This window comes from Ranitomeya variabilis, chromosome 2 (genome assembly GCF_051348905.1).
Source record: "Ranitomeya variabilis isolate aRanVar5 chromosome 2, aRanVar5.hap1, whole genome shotgun sequence".
NCBI lineage: Eukaryota > Metazoa > Chordata > Amphibia > Anura > Dendrobatidae > Ranitomeya > Ranitomeya variabilis.
In genome coordinates this window covers 357,290,594-357,311,984 of record NC_135233.1, presented here as the reverse complement: position 1 = coordinate 357,311,984, position 21,391 = coordinate 357,290,594, and the positions used below count along the sequence as shown (strand labels likewise).

At 42.9% G+C, this 21,391-nt stretch overlaps 2 protein-coding genes across 2 annotated transcripts in view; both read left to right on the top strand.

The window, feature by feature from the left end:
• Nucleotides 1–3,692: 3,692 nt before the first annotated feature.
• The window catches only part of LOC143805887 (cytochrome P450 2A5-like), a 62,210-nt gene continuing 44,511 nt past the window's right edge, over nt 3,693–21,391 (top strand). The window contains exon 1 of the mRNA XM_077285630.1: nt 3,693–3,961. Within this exon, the coding sequence (XP_077141745.1) occupies nt 3,782–3,961 (180 nt within the window). The 5' untranslated portion in view covers nt 3,693–3,781. The remainder of the gene's footprint in view (nt 3,962–21,391) is intronic.
• LOC143805893 (cytochrome P450 2C18-like) lies at nt 4,353–16,416 on the top strand. Its single transcript, XM_077285642.1, has 7 exons — nt 4,353–5,520; nt 5,689–5,849; nt 6,051–6,227; nt 6,322–6,463; nt 9,138–9,325; nt 11,056–11,197; nt 16,188–16,416. The coding sequence occupies exons 1-7, from the start codon at nt 5,406–5,408 to the stop codon at nt 16,367–16,369; spliced, it is 1,107 nt and encodes a 368-aa protein (XP_077141757.1). The 5' UTR covers nt 4,353–5,405; the 3' UTR covers nt 16,370–16,416.

Sequence of the window (21,391 nt, the reverse complement as noted above, 5' to 3'; positions counted from 1 at the left end):
CATCCACAAAGCACTCCATGGCTCAGCACCACCCTATATCTCCTCTCTGGTCTCAGTCTACCACCCTACCCGTGCCCTCCGCTCCGCTAATGACCTCAGGTTAGCATCCTCAATAATTAGAACCTCCCACTCCCGTCTCCAAGACTTTACACGTGCTGCACCGATTCTTTGGAATGCACTACCTAGGTTAATACGATTAATCCCCAATCCCCACAGTTTTAAGCGTGCCCTAAAAACGCATTTGTTCAGACTGGCCTACCGCCTCAACGCATTAACCTAACTATCCCTGTGTGGCCTATTAAAAATAGAAAAAAAAAACCCCACATAATCAGGTTCCTTGCATCGTGTTCTCATACACTTTATGCAGTTAATAGCCCTCTGTGTCTGTACTGCTACATACTTAGGCTGTTAACTGGTTCATGCAGCTTTACATGAACACCCGGGCCTTACACTATGGCTGGTCCAAATAACTAAAGCAATTGTTACCATCCACCTCTCGTGTCTCCCCTTTTCCTCATAGTTTGTAAGCTTGCGAGCAGGGCCCTCATTCCTCCTGGTATCTGTTTTGAACTGTGATTTCTGTTATGCTGTAATGTCTGTTGTCTGTACAAGTCCCCTCTATAAGTTGTAAAGCGCTGCGGAATATGTTGGCGCTATATAAATAAAAATTATTATTATTATTATTACTGTATGATGTTAGTAACAGAACAATTTTTGAGGGCATCTGTCTCAGGCCTCCATAACACGCTAGATGCTACAAACAATTTGAAAGTCAGGTCCCCTTCTGTATGATGGTAGTATCAGAAGATTTTTTGAGGTCTCTGGAACAGGCCTCTATAACACACTAGATGATACAAACAATTTGAAAGTCAGGTCCCCTACTGTATGACATTTAGCAACAGAAAAAATGTTTTTGTTATGAGATCTGCAGACAACTTAATTTCAACCCAACAGAATGACAAAGTGGGATACGATATATATTTTTTAATGTGCGTTATATCTGTAGACATTTTCATATCACCACACCACTAAATGAGAAGTTAGGATACAGCAGGCTTTTTCACATTTAGTTAGTGAAAGAAAAGATTTAGAATGCTATACTCATGCATGGAGTACAATAGAAGCAGTGCACAACAAACTTGTATGACATGTGCCCTGCTGGCTTTGTCTGTAGACTTCAGTAATGACAAGCAAAATGCTGGAGCTGAAAGGTCAATTTCACAACCACACTGGACCCTAGCTAGCTAAACTATCTGACCGATATACAACCGCCTAGCTAATTAGCTAAATTCTTGCTGCTAACAGTGCCAGCGTCAGGAGCAGTCTCTCTGCTCTGTTAGTGTCAAAATGGTGCTAAAACAAGATGTCCATGCAGAGGGACATGTGATTTCAGCAGCCAATGACACAATCTGTTGTGTCAGGACATTGTGAATTTTTCCAGCGCCCTGATTGGCTAGTCGCAATGTGCACACATAAAGTTAGGAAAAAAAATAAAAATTACTGTTTACAAGAATGCCGCACCTCTGAGCTCTGGAAAACCACTCCCCTCATCAAACACGTGAGAAACACTCATGATTAGTGTTGAGCGATACCGTCCGATACTTGAAAGTATCGGTATCGGAAAGTATCGGCCGATACCGGCAAAATATCGGATCCAATCCGATACCGATACCCGATACCAATACAAGTCAATGGGACTCATGTATCGGACGGTATTCCTGATGGTTCCCAGGGTCTGAAGGAGAGGAAACTCTCCTTCAGGCCCTGGGAACCATATAAATGTGTAAAAGAAAGAATTAAAATAAAAAATATCGCTATACTCACCTCTCCGACGCAGCCGGGACTTCAGCGAGGGAACCGGCAGCGTTGTTTGTTTAAAATTCGCGCTATTACTTGGTTACGTGAATTCCCGGCTTGTGATTGGTCAGGTCGGCCATGTTGCCGGGACGCGGACCAATCACAGCAAGCCGTGACGAAATTACGTCACGGCTTGCTGTGATTGGTCCGCGTCCCGGCAATATGGCCGCCCTGACCAATCACAAGCCGTGACGTCACGGGAGGCTGGACACGCGCTCATTTTAAAATGGGCGCGTGTCCAGCCTCCCGTGACGTCACGGCTTGTGATTGGTTGCGCCGCGGTCAACCAATCACAAGCCGGGAGGCTGGACGCGCTCATTTTAAAATGGGCGCGTGTCCAGCCTCCCGTGACGTCACGGCTTGTGATTGGTTGCGCCGCGGTCAACCAATCACAAGCCGGGAGGCTGGACGCGCTCATTTTAAAATGGGCGCGTGTCCAGCCTCCCGTGACGTCACGGCTTGTGATTGGTCAGGGCGGCCATATTGCCGGGACGCGGACCAATCACAGCAAGCCGTGACGTAATTTCGTCACGGCTTGCTGTGATTGGTCCGCGTCCCGGCAACATGGCCGACCTGACCAATCACAAGCCGGGAATTCACGTAACCAAGTAATAGCGCGAATTTTAAACAAACAACGCTGCCGGTTCCCTCGCTGAAGTCCCGGCTGCGTCGGAGAGGTGAGTATAGCGATATTTTTTATTTTAATTCTCTCTTTTACACATTTTAACATTAATGTTGTTGCGATACCCGATACCCGATACCACAAGAGTATCGGAATCCCGGTATCGGAATTCCGATACAGCAAGTATCGGCCGATACCCGATACTTGCAGCATCGGAATGCTCAACACTACTCATGATACAACATCATTATCTTTGCTAAAGTGCTGAAAATACTTTTGTGGCTAAGCAAATATTTTCTCTTTTTACCGAATGTTACTGATTTTTTACGCTTTTATAAAATTTTGCTTGTGCTTCTGATCACGAATCCAAATGTGCCATATTTGTGCCGAATTTATGTTTGGTGGTCAATTTCCGAACATATTAGCTAATCACTACATTTTAGGTGATTTTGTGAGAAGCACAAAACTCTAAACATAATTGAATTGCATCAAATCGACTTACATTTGTGTAATAAGAGCCCCCCATCCTGGTTCTAAAAAGCTTTGTTTGCTCTCACCCTCCCTTCTCTTAGTGTTAGAGATAGCAGTATAAAGGGAAATGTACATGATCTCCACAGAGGGGGATGGAAAGAAAGTACCCACAGTTTGAGAGAGGACAAAGAAAATAGGCTATAGATAAAGAGAAACACAAAAATATTAAAAAAGTGCAGAATGGAAATTGTGCTGATATGAGCAAATGAAGACCACAGCAAACTTGATACCCACAAACCTCACACCCAGCCTATATTACTGAAAGGGACACTCCCACAAGAGAAATTTGGTTCAGGCTTCAATCTGCAAATCACAAGATTTAGAAAATGAATGACAGAATTATGACTGCAGACTGAAATCTTCTTGCCATATGAAAGGTGTCCAGTTTTATTTGTAAGCCTTGCATTTTTGCATTTACGCACAAAAATAAGAGGCCTCAAAATGGTTTAGTCTTGAAGAGGTCAAAGCTAATCATATCCCCAAAGAATAATTAAAGCAGGAAGCTATCTAGAAAGACATTGAGCAATTCTCTGAGGATGCAACATAATTGCCAGATTCTCATTGTGCCTTAGTCATCATTATAGCTATAGAACCGCCTCGCCCTTACTAGAGAGATTACATAATTCTGCCCTTTGTAACTTACTTACAAGCCTTGTACATTGGCCTCACGTGAGAAGAAATCACAGTTTTAGAGATAAAGGATCCTGTTTGCTCTTAGTGCGTATTTACCAGTATGGTAACTCTAAAGAACTTTTCCTGGACTGTCTAAAGATGGAGCTGGGAGTCTCAGGAACTCTTCTACTGGCCATCTGTGTTAGTCTTTTCCTATATTTCTTCCAATGGAGGCGAAAATTGAGGAGGAAAAACTTGCCCCCTGGACCATCCCCTATACCTCTACTGGGCACCATGCTCCATATGAGCACCAGTGAAATGCCAAGGTCCTTGGTGAAGGTGAGTACTGATAATATCAATAATCATGTTGCAGTTGGATTTAACTTACAGCTTTGAAACCTACAAAATGAAAAGTGGTCTTCAAGACACACTTAAAGGAACTAACCAAAATAAAATGCCATACATTGTCTTATGCATTATAAAGAACCTAAAGCGGTGGTGCTTAATTCTATATTTTGTATCCTGCTGCCCTTTATTAAACTAGTATTTTTTTATTTTTAGATGAGTGAGCATTATGGACCAGTTTTCACCATCTATATGGCTAATAACCCAATGGTAATCCTAGCCGGTTATGAATGTGTAAAAGAGGCCTTAGTGGATCACAGCGATGCTTTCAGCGCAAGAGCTGTCAGATTTAGGTCAATTTGATTTCAAAGATTTTGGTAAGCTTCTTCATGTAGAATAATAAAAACATCCATAACAAATGTGTATGTACAGTATATGTACAGTATACACCTTTAAGCTATATTTATATTAAAAAAGTAGTAAAATGGTTTGCCTTCCGAGTGCAACCAATTTAAATTTTTGCACTTTTGTTTTTCCTTCCTCTTCTTCTAAGGGTCATACCTTTGTTTTCTATTTTTCTGCCGTCTTACCTACAGTATATAAGGGCTCGTACTTGTTGGAGTTTTGAATTAAACTTTTATTTTTACTATATAATGTACTGGAAAATGGGGAAAAAAATCCAAGTGCAGAGAAAAAAAATGAAAAAATAAAATTCTGCCTTTTTTTAGTTTTGTTTTAACAGCGCTAATGAAAACAAACAAAACAAAAGAAATGGTAGAACTGTATTAACATGACTAATTGTGAAGGAAAAATTGACTTGGCAAGATGATTTTCCATGTGAGAACAATTATGTTGATACCAAACTTTTTAAAAAAAAATTTTGGTGATCATTTTCTGAAATCCATAACTTTTTCATTAAAGTTGTTTCATTAGTGTTGCTGTAAACCTTCCATTATATACTGCAATAATTCAGTAGTACAGCATATTGGGAATTTATTGATCTGCTTCGAAATCCAGTCACAGTCTGGATTTCGTAGGAGTACAAAGACTTTTTGACAGGGGCTTTCTACTGCTGTCATAGGAACCTATCCTATGTGGTTTTGATTGGTTTTCCATTGACCATTGGTTTTTGTGGCTCTTATATGCTCTTTTGGGTATTGTGCTACTCATTTATTAACCACCTGTACTGTACAGATCAGCTCAGCCCAGCAGATGTTGGATTCCGTATGAAGTGAGTTTGATATTGTGATTTTACTAGTTTTATCATGTCACTTATGGTCTTTTTTTTCAATAAAAATAATCTTGCAATATTTGTGTGTAGATTTCTAAATGCATTTCTGCTCTTGTTCAAACATGAAGCCACTTGTCTTACTTTAACACGTTAACTTGATACTAACCACAAGGTGTGATCCTGAGCAACGGGGAACACTGGAAATTGATGCGCCGATTCTCACTCACCACACTGAGGAATTTTGGAATGGGGAAAAAAAGTATTGAGGAAAAAACTCAAGAAGAAGCTCGATGTCTAGGGGAGGAATTTAGGAAAACTGGAGGTGCGTGAACCCTCATAATGTTCTGTATGTAATAATGCCGCCTACATTTATATCTAAGGCTTTGTCCACCATTTTACATTTCACAGTGGCTTCGTCTTTGGTTAGCAGTAGAGATAAAGAACTTTATTGTATCTAAACCCATGATCTCATGCTTCATGGTCTCCCTAGACTCCCCTTTCGATCCCACTGATTTGCTACGTCTGGCCGTCTCCAATGTCATCTGCTCCATTGTGTTTGGAGAACGATTTGACTATCAGGATGAGAAGTTCATGACTTTGCTTTCCTTACTAAAGGAACTATTCCTAACTCTTTCTTCTCCATGGGGTATTGTAAGTATAGATCTTCTCTCTTCATTTATGTGTGTTAGCACGAAGTAAGATCTTGTTGACTGATACAAATTGGGTCCATTCTTTAGCTCTGTGCCCCAGGGATAGGGTCAGCCATTTGTTGTAAACCAGTGTTGTAGAGTAGATTGGCTGTTCTACGCTGAAATCATGTCTCAGAGCATTAAACTGCATTTCTTTCCACAGCTTCTTAATGTGTTCCCCAAGACCCTTTCATACATCCCTGGTCCTCATCAGAAGGTCTTTAAAAATCTTGCAAAATTAAAAACATTTGTTCTAGAGTCTGTGGAAAGTCTTAAGAAGACTATTGATTTCAACTGTTCTCGAGACTTCATTGACAGCTTTCTAATAAAGATGGAGGAGGTGAAGTTGGCAGAATCTACTCAACATTATATACTGTAGTGTAGTGATTCAAAAAGCCTGTATCTCACAATACTATCCTCCTTACTTTCCACAGGAAAAGTACAATCCAAAGAGCGAATTTCACTTTGACAACTTATTCGGGACTGTAATTGATCTCTTTTTTGCTGGAGTAGAAACCACCAGCACCACACTAAAGCACACTTTCCTCATACTACTCAAACACACAGATGTGACAAGTAAGAAATTATCATCTATATGTTAAATTCCAATCTAGATGGGTCTCTGATTTTGTCCCTCAGTAATAGCCTTCCTATCATCCATAGTTTGTATCTGATATTTCAACTCAGCTTTCTGTAATTCTATTTATTGGAAAGATATTAAACGCAGCCAAAGGGCAAGAATTAAATGTATTGTCCCATCTGGACTACCCATGCAGACCAGGTAATCAAAGGAAAGCTGCTGCAGACGACAATGCATTACATTGCCAAATAGGCCATATAGACAAAGGTAGATGTAATGGGGTAACTCATTTAACCCCTTTACGACCAAATAACATAAATGTATGTCATTTAAATACAGGAGGTATATGGGGAAACTTAGACCGCATCATACCTGGCAGATGGAAGCAGTATTACACAGCCGACATCTGTCTGTTGCATTGGCGACTGGCGCTTGCTCTAATCTCTGCTACTTAACCATTTGGATGCATCTGTCAATCACTGAAAGTGGCATTTAAATAGCTGGATTGGCAGTGCATGTCCATGGCAGCCAAAGGTAACCTAGAATATCGGGGGCCTACTGAAGGCCGCCATGTTGGTCCAACTATGAAGATAAAGTTGAAAGCACTTATGATGCATAGGAGAATATCAATTTTACTATTTACTGCAATAATGCAGTATTTGTGTATATGGCATAAGTGATCAAGTGATTACAAGTTCAAATCCCAAACTGGGACCAAAAAATAAAGTGAAAAGAATGTAGGAGAATGAACACAGAGACGTGCTTTAGGTGGAGAAAGCATCAGGACTTGATGGAGAAGTCTTCAGGTATAAATATAGCCAAATTCTTTAGGCAGATAACAAGCTGAAAAACATATAACAGAGCTATAATTAAGCTTACTGGATTGCCATGATGCAAATGAAAACATATTTGCGCTATGGCATTCCAGTAAGCTTATATAAATGAAACATATTTGGCATGATCGTGTCATCAAAAACGTCAGATTTATCAGAAATACAATATTAGTTGTACTGCATGTTAAGCAGCAAAAAAAAATACACTTCAGATTTTCTAATTTTTGTCGCTGCACTTCTCCATAAAAATGCAATAAAAAGCTTGTCACACAAACGACAAGCCATGCACAGATTAGCTGACGTAAAAGTAATAAAGTCATGGGTGCCAACAATGGCAACACAAATCAGATATTTTACCAAAGTTCATATTTGCTTTACCCACAAAATATATATGTTTATACATGTGTATATACTATATATATATATATATATATATATATATATATATATATATATATATACAGTATATATATAAACACACAGTATATATCATAAAATGTAGGCAGGCTGCTTGAGAACCAAAACGTCGCTACACCACTTATGCTAAATACAGTCCACTTGCTTGTTTTCTATTTCACAGCATTTTAATTATTTGTTTTAAGCTAAAATTTGTCCTGCCCTCATATGGCTATCATCAGAAAAATAGAAAAATCATATGGCTCATGTAAGCAGATAAGGAGAAAATGAAAGTCAAAAAGGTAATGTTGCTGATTAGAAGGAGTTAAAAGCATTTTACAATTTTTGGTCAGTAGTTAAAAATATATTAAAGGGGTATTCTCAACTTTGGAAGTTATTCTCTATCCATAGATTAGAGAATAACTTCCCGATTACAGGGGTCTAACCATTGGGTTAACCATCAATCCTGAGAATTGGAGCCATGAAATATTTTTTTTTATTATTTTCTGTTTTTTTTTCCAGGGGACATGGGCATCAATGGATTAGACATAAGGTGAGTATAATGGTTGCTTATTATTTTCATTTTTTTTTACAGGTGACACGGGCTTCAAAGAAATAGGTGTAAGGTGAGTATAACTGTGTTTTTTCATTTTAATTTCAAATAAATGATTTTGTGTCTGTCTTTCAATTATAGCATTTTATTCTGGCTATGTCTTTTTTACAATCTAACTATGGGGTTAGTAATGGGGGTGTTTTATAGACGCATCTCCATTACTAACCTGTGGGCTTGATGTCAGCGGCCATAAAACAGCTGACATCAACCCGCAACTATTACCCCACTTGCAACCATACCAGGAAAGTGGGAAGAGTGCCAGAATTGGAGCATCTAATAGATGTGCCTTTTCTGGGGCTGCTGCGGTCTGAGAATACCAGCCCCCAGCTGTTTGCTTTAGCTTGGCTGTTGTCAAAAATGGGTTGGACCCCACGCAGTTTTTTTAAATTATTTATTTAAATTATTTAAAAAATGGTGGTAATCTTTTACCGCTGATCACAGCTGCTGGCTCAGACGACAGCGTGGGAAATGCAGCTCTCTGACAGGTGATAATGATCTTACTGCCGATCAGAACCCATGTTTGCCATGTACATGGCAGCATGGCAAACAACTGATGCTCAGGCCCCCCAATCATCTGAATGGGGTCTGGCTTCAGGTACCCAAGCTGAACTTTTTTTTGAGATGTTTGGCTGAACCCGTTAGACTCAAACATCCACTGGTTGACCCATCACTAGTCAGATCTCCAGCGATCATGAAGTTAAAACCTAACAAATGGATAGAGGATAACTTCCAAACTTGAAAACACCTTTTAGATTAAAAAAAGTAGAAACATAGTTAAATTATATCTGAATTTAACTGTTTTAAAATACAGTATATTTACCTCCATAGAAAAGATCCAGGAGGAGATTGACAATGTGGTTGGACAGAGTCGATGCCCTTCAGCAGAGGACCGAGTCAAAATGCCATATACTGATGCTGTCATTCATGAGATCCAGAGATTTGCTGATATCACACCTGTGGCCCTTCCACATGTCGCTAGCAAGAACATAGTATTCAGGGGATACAACATACCAAGGGTCAGAAGATTGAGATATAACAGTTGTACAGAATAAGAAACACATTGCAGAAATAGAAGCACTATTTTCAAAGGAATTGGTATAATCAATGCCAGATCTAGCCATTGGATAAGAATGATGCTGTCATGTAAATGTGCTACAACTGTAGAAAAGGACATGGACGACAAATTCAGAAATCACTCGTTCTATGTCAGGGACCCACTGAGAGGTTCACCGCAATGTGGCAGTAGCTTCATACAGTCTGATCACAATGTTAGACTAAAGGTACCGTCACATTAAGCGATGCTGCAGCAATATCGACAACGATGCCGATCGCTGCAGCGTCGCTGTGTGGTCACTGGAGAGCTGTCACACAGACAGCTCTCCAGCGACCAACGATGCCGAAGTCCCCGGGTAACCAGGGTAAACATTGGGTTACTAAGCTCAGGGCCGCGCTTAGTAACCCGATGTTTACCCTGGTTACCAGTGTAAATGTAAAAAAACCCAAACACTACATACTTACATTGCCATGTCTGTCGCGTCCCTCGCCTTCAGCTTCCCTGCACTGTGTAAGCGCCGGCCCTAAAGCACAGCGGTGACGTCACCGCTGTGCTTTGCTTTACGGCCGGCACTGACACATTCAGTGCAGGAAGCTCTGAGCAGCAGCGCGGACGCCGGGGGACGTGACAGACATCAGAGGGTGAGTATGTAGTGTTTTTTTTTTACTTTTACAATGGTAACCAGGGTAAATATCGGGTTACTAAGCGCGGCCCTGCGCTTAGTAACCCGATATTTACCCTGGTTACCATTGTAAAACATTGCTGGCATCGTTGCTTTTGCTGTCAAACACGACAATACACGCCGATCTGACGACCAAATAAAGTTCTGGACTTTCAGCAACGACCAGCGATATCACAGCAGGATCCAGATCGCTGCTGCGTGTCAAACACAACGATATCGCTATCCAGGATGCTGCAACGTCACGGATCGCTATCGTTATTGTTGCTAAGTCGCTCAGTGTGAAGGTACCTTAAGAAACGCATGTTTAGTTTTGTAAATTTTTGCTTGGCTGCAGTAGATCAATTTATGATTCTTGGCTGAGCGGTCCATGTCTTTTTCTACAGGTATAGCATAATATTATAATATATTGCCCAATGCAGAAATATTCAATAGCAGAGTAAATGCTTTACCACATCTTGAAGAAGCACTACGATTAAATTTTAATCCTCTTAATATATTGCAGTCATCATATTATATGGCACTGTGTACTTACAATTGTTCATTTTGCCTTTCTACCCAGCTAATTCTTCTCTATTCCATTAGGTCTGTAACATCATGAGATTAAAAACTGACTAGCTTAATTCTTCTAATCTCTGTGTAGAAACAGTAGGTCAATTTTCCCTGTATGAGTCATAAGTCACTGCAAAAGTCCCTGGCAAGGGAAATGAGAGCCGCTGAGTCAGGAATTGAAGAGGGGGATGAGTCATGCAGGGAAACTAGACTTTCTGCTTCTACATAGAGCAGAGGTAAAAGAATTAACTAGCCTGAAAGGAAAAATTTGCAATTGTAAGTACACAGTGCTATATGATATGATGATGGCAATATATCAAAAGGATAAAAAATTGTTGGGAGTGTTTATTTAATTAAAAACTTGATACCACCCAAATTGTAAGTCACACTAAATAATTAAAGTATCATTGCCAACTGATTACAAATTCTATATTTTAGTCAATCATTATCATTACTTTTAGGACACAATTGTTTCTCCATTACTGACTTCTGTATTAAAAGATCCTAAGTATTTCAAGAACCCTGAGCAATTTGACCCAAACCACTTTCTGGATGAAGCAGGATCTTTCAAGGGCAATGAAGCCTTCCTGCCATTTTCTATTGGTAATAATAACTTTTATAATCTATCTATATAATTGTCTAAGGGGTACTTCCGTCTGTTTGTCTGTCTGTTTGTCTGTCTGCGACCAATCAGCGACAGGCACACTCTGGCCGCGAATTGGCCTCTCCCTTCTTCTGTCCAGTCAGTGCCCTCTCCTTACTCGACTCCAGTCAGTTCCAGTGTGTCGCCCCATCCCAGACCAACTTTTTACTATTGATGCTGCCTATGCAGCGTCAATAGTAAAAAGATATAATGTTAAAAAAAAAAATCATGCTATGCTCACCTTCCATCACCTCTGCAGCTTTCCCGCTCCTCCCGATGCTCTCAGCAGCTTCCATTCCCAGAGATGCATTGCGAAATTACCCAGATGACTTAGCGGTCTCGCGAGACCGCCAAGTCATCTGGGTAATTTTGCAATGCATCATTGGGAATGGAAGCTGCCGGTCGCATCGCGCGCATCGGGACAGCTTCGTTGGATGACGGAAGGTGAGTATAAAACTATTTTTTATTTTAATTCTTTTTTTCACAGGTATATGGTGCCCACACTGCTGTATACTACATGAGCTGTGTTATATACTAGGTGGGCTGTGCTATAAACTATGTGGCCTGTGTTATATACTACGTGGGCTGTGTTATATACTATGTGGGCTGTGTTATATACTACCGTATGTGGTTGCTATATACTACGTGGCTGCTATATACTACGTGACTGCTATATACTATGTGGCTGTGCTATATACTATGTGGCTGTCTGTGTTATATACTATGTGACTGCTATATATTACGTGGCTGTGCTATATATTACGTGGGCTGTGTTATATACTACATGGCTGCTATATACTACATCGCAGTGCTATACACTAAGTGGCTGTGCTTTATACTATGTGGCTGCTATATAATACGTGGCTGCTATATAATATGTGACTGCTATATACTACGTGGCTGTCTGTGTTATATACTATGTGGCTGCTATATATTACGTGGCTGCTATATACTAAGTGGATGTCTGTGTTATATACTACGTGGCTGCTATATACTACATCGCTGTGCTCTATACTACGTGCCTGTGCTATATACTACATGACTGTGCAATATACTACGTAGCTGTGCTATATACTGTGTAGGCTTTGTTATATACTACATCGCTGTGCTATATACTACGTGGCTGCTATATACTACATGGCTGTGCTATATACTACGCGGCCGGCCGCGACCAATCAGCGATATTGCCTCGGGATTTAAACACCGCTTCAGGGATTAGTCATGCCCGGCCAACCTCAACCAATCAGCGAAACGCAGTCTGCGAATTTGAGCAAGATTTCAACCACGCTTCGCTGATTGGTCGCGCCTGGCTGGCCGCGACCAATCAGCGATATTGGCGCGGAATTTAACCCCCAACTCACAGAGCGACGTACATACATACATACATATTCTATAATACCCGATGCGTTAGAATCGGGCCACCATCTAGTATTGTATAATAGTGATTAAATATTGCAAACAATATAAAACTTTTTGATGTATGTCTGCATTTATCTCTGCATTTCATTTCCGTACACAAAGATGGTTTAAATGCTATAAAGTGGTGGCATATTGCTATGATATGCTGTCACTTCATGCTTAGTGGATCATCAACCACTTAGATACTTTTTGAAACTGAGAATTAAGGGGACGTCCACTTAAATGAAGAAAGAAAAAACATGTCATTGGGAATACATTTCTAAATTCCTTTAGCTAATCTACAAGTTTTGATAGATATAATGACTACAGGACATTCAAATGGCTGTCACCATATTACACTGACAGAAACCTTTCCTAGAATGTTAATAGAACTAATGCTTGTGTGCCTGAAGCGTATGAAGTGCCACCTTCTTCCTTCATGTGTAGGAAGATGTTCTCCCAGTGCATATTTAGAAATAATAAAATAGATACCAAAAGTGTTGAGGTAACAAGAGGCTATTTACATTGCTGTCCAGCGTGTCTATCTGAACTAATACTGTAAATACCAGGGTGCTGAGGTAAGAAGAGGCTGTTCACCCTGCTGTCCACCCTATCTGATATAATACTGGAGATACCAGGAGTGTTGAGATAAGAGGGGGCTGCTCACACTGCTGACCACCCTGTCTATCTGATCTAATACTGTAAGGGTACCGTCACACAGTACCATTTACATCGCTACGACGGCACGATTCGTGACGTCGCAGCGTCGTATGATTATCGCTCCAGCGTCGTAGACTGCGGTCACACGTTGCAATCACGGCGCTGGAGCGATGCCGAAGTCCCCGGGTAACCAGGGTAAACATCGGGTAACTAAGCGCAGGGCCGCGCTTAGTAACCCGATGTTTACCCTGGTTACCAGCGTAAACGTAAAAAAAACAAACAGTACATACTTACATTCCGGTGTCTGTCCCCCGGCGTTCTGCTTCTCTGCACTGTGTAAGCACAGCGGCCGGAAAGCACAGCGGTGACGTCAGACGTCACCGCTGTGCTCGGTTTCCGGCCGGCAGGCGCTCACAGTGCAGAGAAGCTGAGACGCCGGAGGACAGACACCGGAATGTGAGTATGTACTGTTTGTTTTTTTTACGTTTACGCTGGTAACCAGGGTAAACATCGGGTTACTAAGCGCGGCCCTGCGCTTAGTTACCCGATGTTTACCCTGGTTGCAAGCGAACGCATCGCTGGATCGCTGTCACACACAACGATCCAGCGATGTCAGCGGGTGATCAAGCGACGAAAGAAAGTTCCAAACGATCTGCTACGACGTACGATTCTCAGCAGGGTCCCTGATCGCTGCTGCGTGTCAGACACTGCGATATCGTAACGATATCGCTAGAACATCACGAATCGTACCTTCGTAGCGATGAAAATGGCACTGTGTGACGGTACCCTAAATACCAGAGTGCTGAGGTAAGAGGCTGCTCATACTGCTGTCCACCCTGTCTATCTTATCTAATACTAGAGAAACCAGGAGTGCTGAGGTAAGAAGAGGCTGTTCACCCTGCTGTCCACCCTATCTGATATAATACTGGAGATACCAGGAGTGTTGAGATAAGAGGGGGCTGCTCACACTGCTGACCACCCTGTCTATCTGATCTAATACTGTAAATACCAGAGTGCTGAGGTAAGAGGCTGCTCATACTGCTGTCCACCCTGTCTATCTTATCTAATACTAGAGAAACCAGGGGTGCTGAGGTAAGAAGAGGCTGCTCACACTGCTGTCTACTCTGTCTATCTGATCTAATACAGGACTTAGCTGATCACCTTGCTGTGCAACATACCTGATCTAATACTGGAGCGATCAGGCATGCTGAGGTAAGAAGAGGTCACTCACACTGCTGGATTTTCCAGGACTGCAGAGGTAAGAAGAAGCAGCTCTCACTGCTGTCTATCCGGTATATCTGATAAGAAGAGGCTGCTCACACTGCTGTCCACCCTGTAGATCTGATCTAATAACTGAGATACCAAGAATACTGACTTAAGAAGAGACTGCCCCCACTACTGCCCACTCTATATGATCTATATAAGTACCAGGAGGCTGCTCATACTGCTGTCCTCCCTTTCTATCTGATGTAATACTGGAGATATCAGGGATGCTGAGATAAGAATAGGCTGCTTGCACTGCTGTCCACCCTGTCTAATCGAATACTAGAGGTACCAGGAGTGTTGAGATGCAAAAAGGCTGCTCACACTGCTGTCCACACTGTTTTCTGAATGCTGAACGGCTGATAAACAAAGCTTGAGCCTCATACTTCACATGTTTGTAGGCACTTAACCTTTTCTACTAACATTCTAAGACAAGTTTTTGTCAATGGTAGTTGCTTTTTCCTATTCCTGTAGAACCCCTTTAAAGCGAAGCACAACTACATCATGTTATGTGTTCCTTTAAAGGGAACCTGTCACCACGTTTTTGGAAGATGGGATAAAAATAGCGTTAAATAGGGGCAGAGGTGGGCGTTACATTAGTGTGTGTGTTAAGCGTTTATTACCCACCTAAGTTGCCGAAATAACTTTGCAAAGTCTCCGTTTTCGCCTGTCAATCAGGCTGGTCAGGTCACATGGGCGTGGTGTCTTCACCCAGATTTGGCGTAGTTTTCCGTTGGTGGCGTAGTGGTGTGCGCATGCCCAAAGTCCGGAATCCTCTTCCAGGGGATTTAAAATAGCGCGGTGTTCGTTATTGCATTGGTGATCGGTGGGCGCGGCCATCTTCCTTTGGCCGCGCGTGCGCAGAAGCGGCGCTCTGCTGGCCGCGGCTTCAGGAAAATGGCCGCGGGATGCCGCGCGTGCGCAGATGGATATCGCGGCGGCCATTTTCCTGAAGCCGCGGCCAGCAGAGCGCCGCTTCTGCGCACGCGCGGCCAAAGGAAGATGGCCGCGCCCACCGATCACCAATGCAATAACGAACACCGCGCTATTTTAAATCCCCTGGAAGAGGATTCCGGACTTTGGGCATGCGCACACCACTACGCCACCAACGGAAAACTACGCCAAATCTGGGGGAAGACAACGCCCATGCGACCTGACCAGCCTGATTGACAGGCGAAAACGGAGACTTTGCAAAGTTATTTCGGCAACTTAGGTGGGTAATAAACGCATAACACACACACTAATGTAACGCCCACCTCTGCCCCTATTTAACGCTATTTTTATCCCATCTTCCAAAAACGTGGTGACAGGTTCCCTTTAATTACCAGGACTGGTGCACCAAGGAAATTGAGCTTTTTGAGGGGTTGTCTCACTAAGACAAACCCCTTCTATATGCCCTACTAGGGTAAATGGACCGCATATTGGTAAACTGGCAAATATGTATTATTTCCTACAAATGTTCAGTATAAAATACTACTATTCCCTTCCATTGAATTAATAGTTGTCTTGTACAACGAGATTAATGGGATATTCCTATCTTAGAGCATAACCTCAGGATATGGGTGAGTTTAGGTTATGGTACCTGTAATCTTGCAAGTGAAAAAACATGATTCATTTTACTATCTGCAGGAAAAAGGAGCTGTCTCGGAGAGGGATTGGCTCGTATGGAGATCTTCCTTATTTTGACAACTATATTACAGAAATTTATCCTGAAAACCAACAAAGCTCCAGAAGATCTTGAAATTACACCAGAACCTGGAAAAAATGGAGTGGTAGCTAGGACTTATGAGCTCTGTGTGGAACCACGATGACAACAATTTTTCAAGTGCATCAATAATAAAGCTTTTTTACAATTACATTTCAGAGAGTGTTGTCCGTTTCGCCATGGACATTTAGGATAGTTCCCAAGATATTAGCTGCTACCATCTTCATGCTGCCCTGTCTTCCTCCACCACCGTGTGACTATCAGCCCACAGGCCCTGGACGGCTGGGCTCCCCAGCTTGATCATTACGGGACACAACTGTCCTGTCCTGGCTCCGAGCCTTCTTTGACTAAATTCCAAGAAGCTCTCTAACTTACTCTCAGTTGGCCCCTCCAAACTAACTAGTTCTAGTATGCCCCCCTAGTGGGCTAAAGCCATATCTCACACTTTCCCTACATCTACACAATACAGGAATATATGTACACTAGCTGAAGATCCCGGCATGGCCCGGGCATAGTAACTAACTGTGGTTAGTTATAACAAATTATAATGATTATCCTCCATCCCATAGTACAGTGACCATATACCTATCAAACATCCTCTATCCCACAGTCACATGCCCATATACCATCATAAATATCCTCCATCCCATAGTCCCTTGCCCATATACCCACCCATGACACATATCCTCCATTAAATAGTCCCATGCCCATATACCCATCATGGATATCCTCCATCCCATAGTTCCATGCCCATATGCACATCATACATATCCTCAATCCCATAGTCCAGTGCCCATATACCCATCATACATATCTTCCATCATATAGCCCCGTGCCCATATACTTATCATCAGTGTTAAGCGATACCTTCCGATATTCAAAAGTATCGGTATCGGATTGGATCGGCTGATATCCTAAAAATATCGGATATCACCAATACCGATACCCGATACCAATGCAAGTCAATGGGACACAAATATCGGAACGTACATAAGCCCTTTCTGTCCTTCTATATGCTGTGCCTGAGGGGGGAAGAGTGTGGGCGGTGCGTGGGCGGACACTGAGTGTCTTTGTGTGTGGGCGGGGTCTGTGCAGGCCTGCCAGGGATCTGTACGTGCCTTCCGGGGCTGTATGCAGCGTGCCAGGGCTGTATGTGGGCTGTCCGGGCTCTATGCAGCATGGGGGGTCTCTGTGCGGCGTGGAGGGGGTCTGTGCGGCATGGGGGTGTCGCTGTGCGGCGTGGGGGCTCTGTGCGGCATGGGGGGGCTCTGTGCGGCGTGGGGGGCTCTGTGCGTGTGTGCAGGCATCGTCCGATGGGACTACAAGTCCCATCGGACGATGCCTTCTACACTGACAGTGATTGACACATTAGCCAATGATGGGACAGTAGTAGTCCCATCATCCGGCTAATGTGTTGAATGAAAAAAAAATACTCCATACATACATGCTACATACATGCTACATACATACATGCTACATACATGCTACATACATGCTACATACATACTACATACATACATACATACTACATACATACATACTACATACATACATACTACATACATGCTACATACATGCTACATACATGCTACATACATGCTACATACATACATACATACATGCTACATACATACTGCATACATACTACATACATACTGCATACATGCTACATACATGCTACATACATACATACATGCTACATACATACTGCATACATACTACATACATACAGCATACATACATACATACTACATACAGTACATTCATACATTACATACATGACATACATATAGACATACAGTACATTAAACATAGATTACATACTCACCATTACTTGTCACTTTGTTCCCCGAAGCCAGTGTCATCTGTAAAAAATATGAAAAAAAAAACAATCAATATACTGCCTGTCCGCAGAAATCCACGAGTGTCCCACGACGATCTCCCATGGAGAATGGCAGCAACAGCTGTTGCAACCGCTCTCTAGGGACTCCAGGAACACAATGACGGAGGAAGGTATTCCTCCGCCGCTGTAAAAAAAAAGTCCCTAGTCTCACTTTATGGCATTGCTGTATGAAATATTTTCCCACGCAGCTTTTTGCCATAAAGTGAGACTTTGAACTCAGGTAACCTCAGTGATACACTGCAGGAGCCATTGTCTCCTGTCAGTGTGTCACTGAGGGTCCTATAGAGCAGTGACATCACCCGATGTCACTGTTCTATAGGGGAAATCATCGTGGGACACTCGTTATTAATTGGACTACGGCGGACAGGTAGTATGCGGTTTATTATTTTACGTTTTTTGCAGGCGCTGAAGTATGGTAAGTATGGTGAAATGAAGAATATTAAAATACTTTTTCCTAATGTGTGCGTGTTTTATTAACCCTTTCTTACTATTGGATTAATAACGGATAGGCGTCTTATTGACACCTCTCCGTTATTAACCCGGCTTAATGTCACCTTACAATAGCAAGGTGACATTAACCCCTTATTACCCCATATCCCACTGCTACACGGGAGTGGGAAGAGAGGGGCTAAGTGCCGGAATTGGCGCATCTCACAGATGTGCCATTTCCGGGGCGGCTGCGGCCTGGTATTTGTAGCCGGGGGGGGGGGCAATATCCATGGCCCCTCTCTAGGCTATGAATATCAGCCCGCAGCAGTCTGCGTAGCCTTTCTGGCTATAAAATATAGGGGGACCCCACGTCATTTTTTGGGGGGGGTCCCCCTATTTTAATAGCCAGTAAAGGCTACGCAGACAGCTGCGGGCTGATATACATAGCAGGTTGCAAATATTGGCCCCCGGCCGTCGGCTTTCCCAGTCTGGCGCAGAAAATTGCGTGGCAGCCCACGCCGTTTTTTTTTAATTCAACACTCATAAAGGCCTGTTTCACACTTGCATCGGTACTGGTCCGTCACTATGCGTCAGGCCGACGTACCAACGCACGTTATGAAATTTGTGCACGACATGGGCAGCGGATGCAGTTTTTCAACGCATCCGCTGCCCATTCTGAAGTGCGGGGAGGAGGGGGCGGAGTTTCGGCCGCGCATGCACAGTAGAAAATGGCGGACGCGATGGACAAAAAAAGTTCACATGAACGTTTTTTCGTGCTCACGGTCCGCCAAAACACGACGGATCCATTGCACGACGGACGCGACGTGTGGCCAACCATCGCGATCCGTCGCTAATACAAGTCTATGGGAAAAAACACATCCTGCGAGCACATTTGTAGGATCCGGTTTTTCCTCCGGATCTGTTTTTTCCACCAGATCGTTTTTTTTCCGCTGGATCCGTTTTTTTCCACTGGATCCGTTTTTTTCCGCCGTATCCGTTTTTTTCCGCCAGATCCGTTTTTTTCTCATAGAGTTGTATTAGCGCCGGATTGCGCCTGATGGCCACACATTTCATCCGTTTTTGCAGGATCTGTCAAAAAAGCTGTTTCCGCCAGACGGAAAACACATACAGAGGAACGTTTTTTCTGTCCGGCGAAAAAGTGCACAGTGACGGATCCAGCAATAAACGGATGAAACAGATGTGAAATGATGACTCTGGCCACAGAATCCGTTTTTTCATGCATGTTTCCATTCAAATCATGAATATTTTCCGTTTATTTATTTCCAAAAAATGCATCAAAACCGGTCAAAAAACGGAACGAAAACTGCACCAAAAACTGCATCAAAAACCGCACCAAAAACTGCACCAAAAAAACAGCATCAAAACCTGCACCAAAAACTACATGTCGTGTTTTGGCGGACCGTCGGCACGAAAAAACGTTCAAGTGAACGTTTTTTTGTCCGTCGCGTCGGCCATTTTCTACCGCGCATGCGCGGCAGAAACTCCGCCCCCTCCTCCCCGGACTTCAGAATGGGAGGCGGATGCATTGAAAAACTGCATCTGCTGCCCACGTCGGGCACAAATTTCACAACGTGCGTCGGTACGTCGGCCCGACGCATAGCGACGGATCCGTACCGACGCAAGTGTGAAAGAGGCCTTTATGAGCTTTGAATTAAAAAAAAAAACGGAAAAAAACGGCTCCCACGCAATTTTCTGGGCCGGAGGGGGAAAGCCGACTGCCGGGGGCCAATATTTGTAACCTGCTATGAATATCAGCCCGCAGCTGTCTGCGTAGCCTTTACTGGCTATTAAAATAGGGAGACCCCCCAAAAAATGACGTGGGGTCCACCTATATTTTATAGCCAGAAAGGCTACGCAGACAGCTGCGGGCTGATATTCATAGCCTAGAGAGGGGCCATGGATATTGCCCCCCCCCCCCCCCGGCTACAAATACCAGTCCGCAGCCGCCCCAGAAATGGCGCATCTGTAAGATGCGCCAATTCCGGCACTTAGCCCCTCTCTTCCCACTCCCGTGTAGCGGTGTGATATGGGGTAATAAGGGGTTAATGTCACCTTGCTATTGTAAGGTGACATTAAGCCGGGTTAATAACGGAGAGGCGTCAATAAGATGCCTATCCATTATTAATCCAATAGTAAGAAAGGGTTAATAAAACACACACACATTAGGAAAAAGTATTTTAATATTCTTCATTTCACCATACTTACCATATTTCAGCGCCTGCAAAAAACGTAAAATAATAAACCGTATACTACCTGTCCGCCATAGTCCAATTAATAACGCGTGTCCCACGACGATCTCCCCTATAGAACAGTGACATCGGGTGATGTCACTGCTCTATAGGACCCTAAGTGAAACACTGACAGGAGACAATGGCTCCTGCAGTGCATCACTGAGGTTACCTTAGGACAAATCTCACTTTATGGCAAAATGCTGGGTGGGAAAATTTGTCATTGTGTTCCTGGAGTCCCTAGAGAGCGGTTGCAACAGCTGTTGCTGCTGTTCTCCACGGGAGATCGTCGTGGGACACTCGTGGATTTCTGCGGACAGGGAGTATATTGGTTATTTGTTTTTTTCATATTTTTACAGATGACACTGGCTTCGGGGATCAAAATGACAAGTAATGGTGAGTATGTAATCTATGTTTAATGTACTGTATGTTTATATGTATGTCATGCATGTAATGTATGATTGTACTGTATGCAGTATGTATTTAGTATGTATGTAGTATGTATGTATGTATGTAGTATGTATGCAGCATGTGTGTAGTATGTATA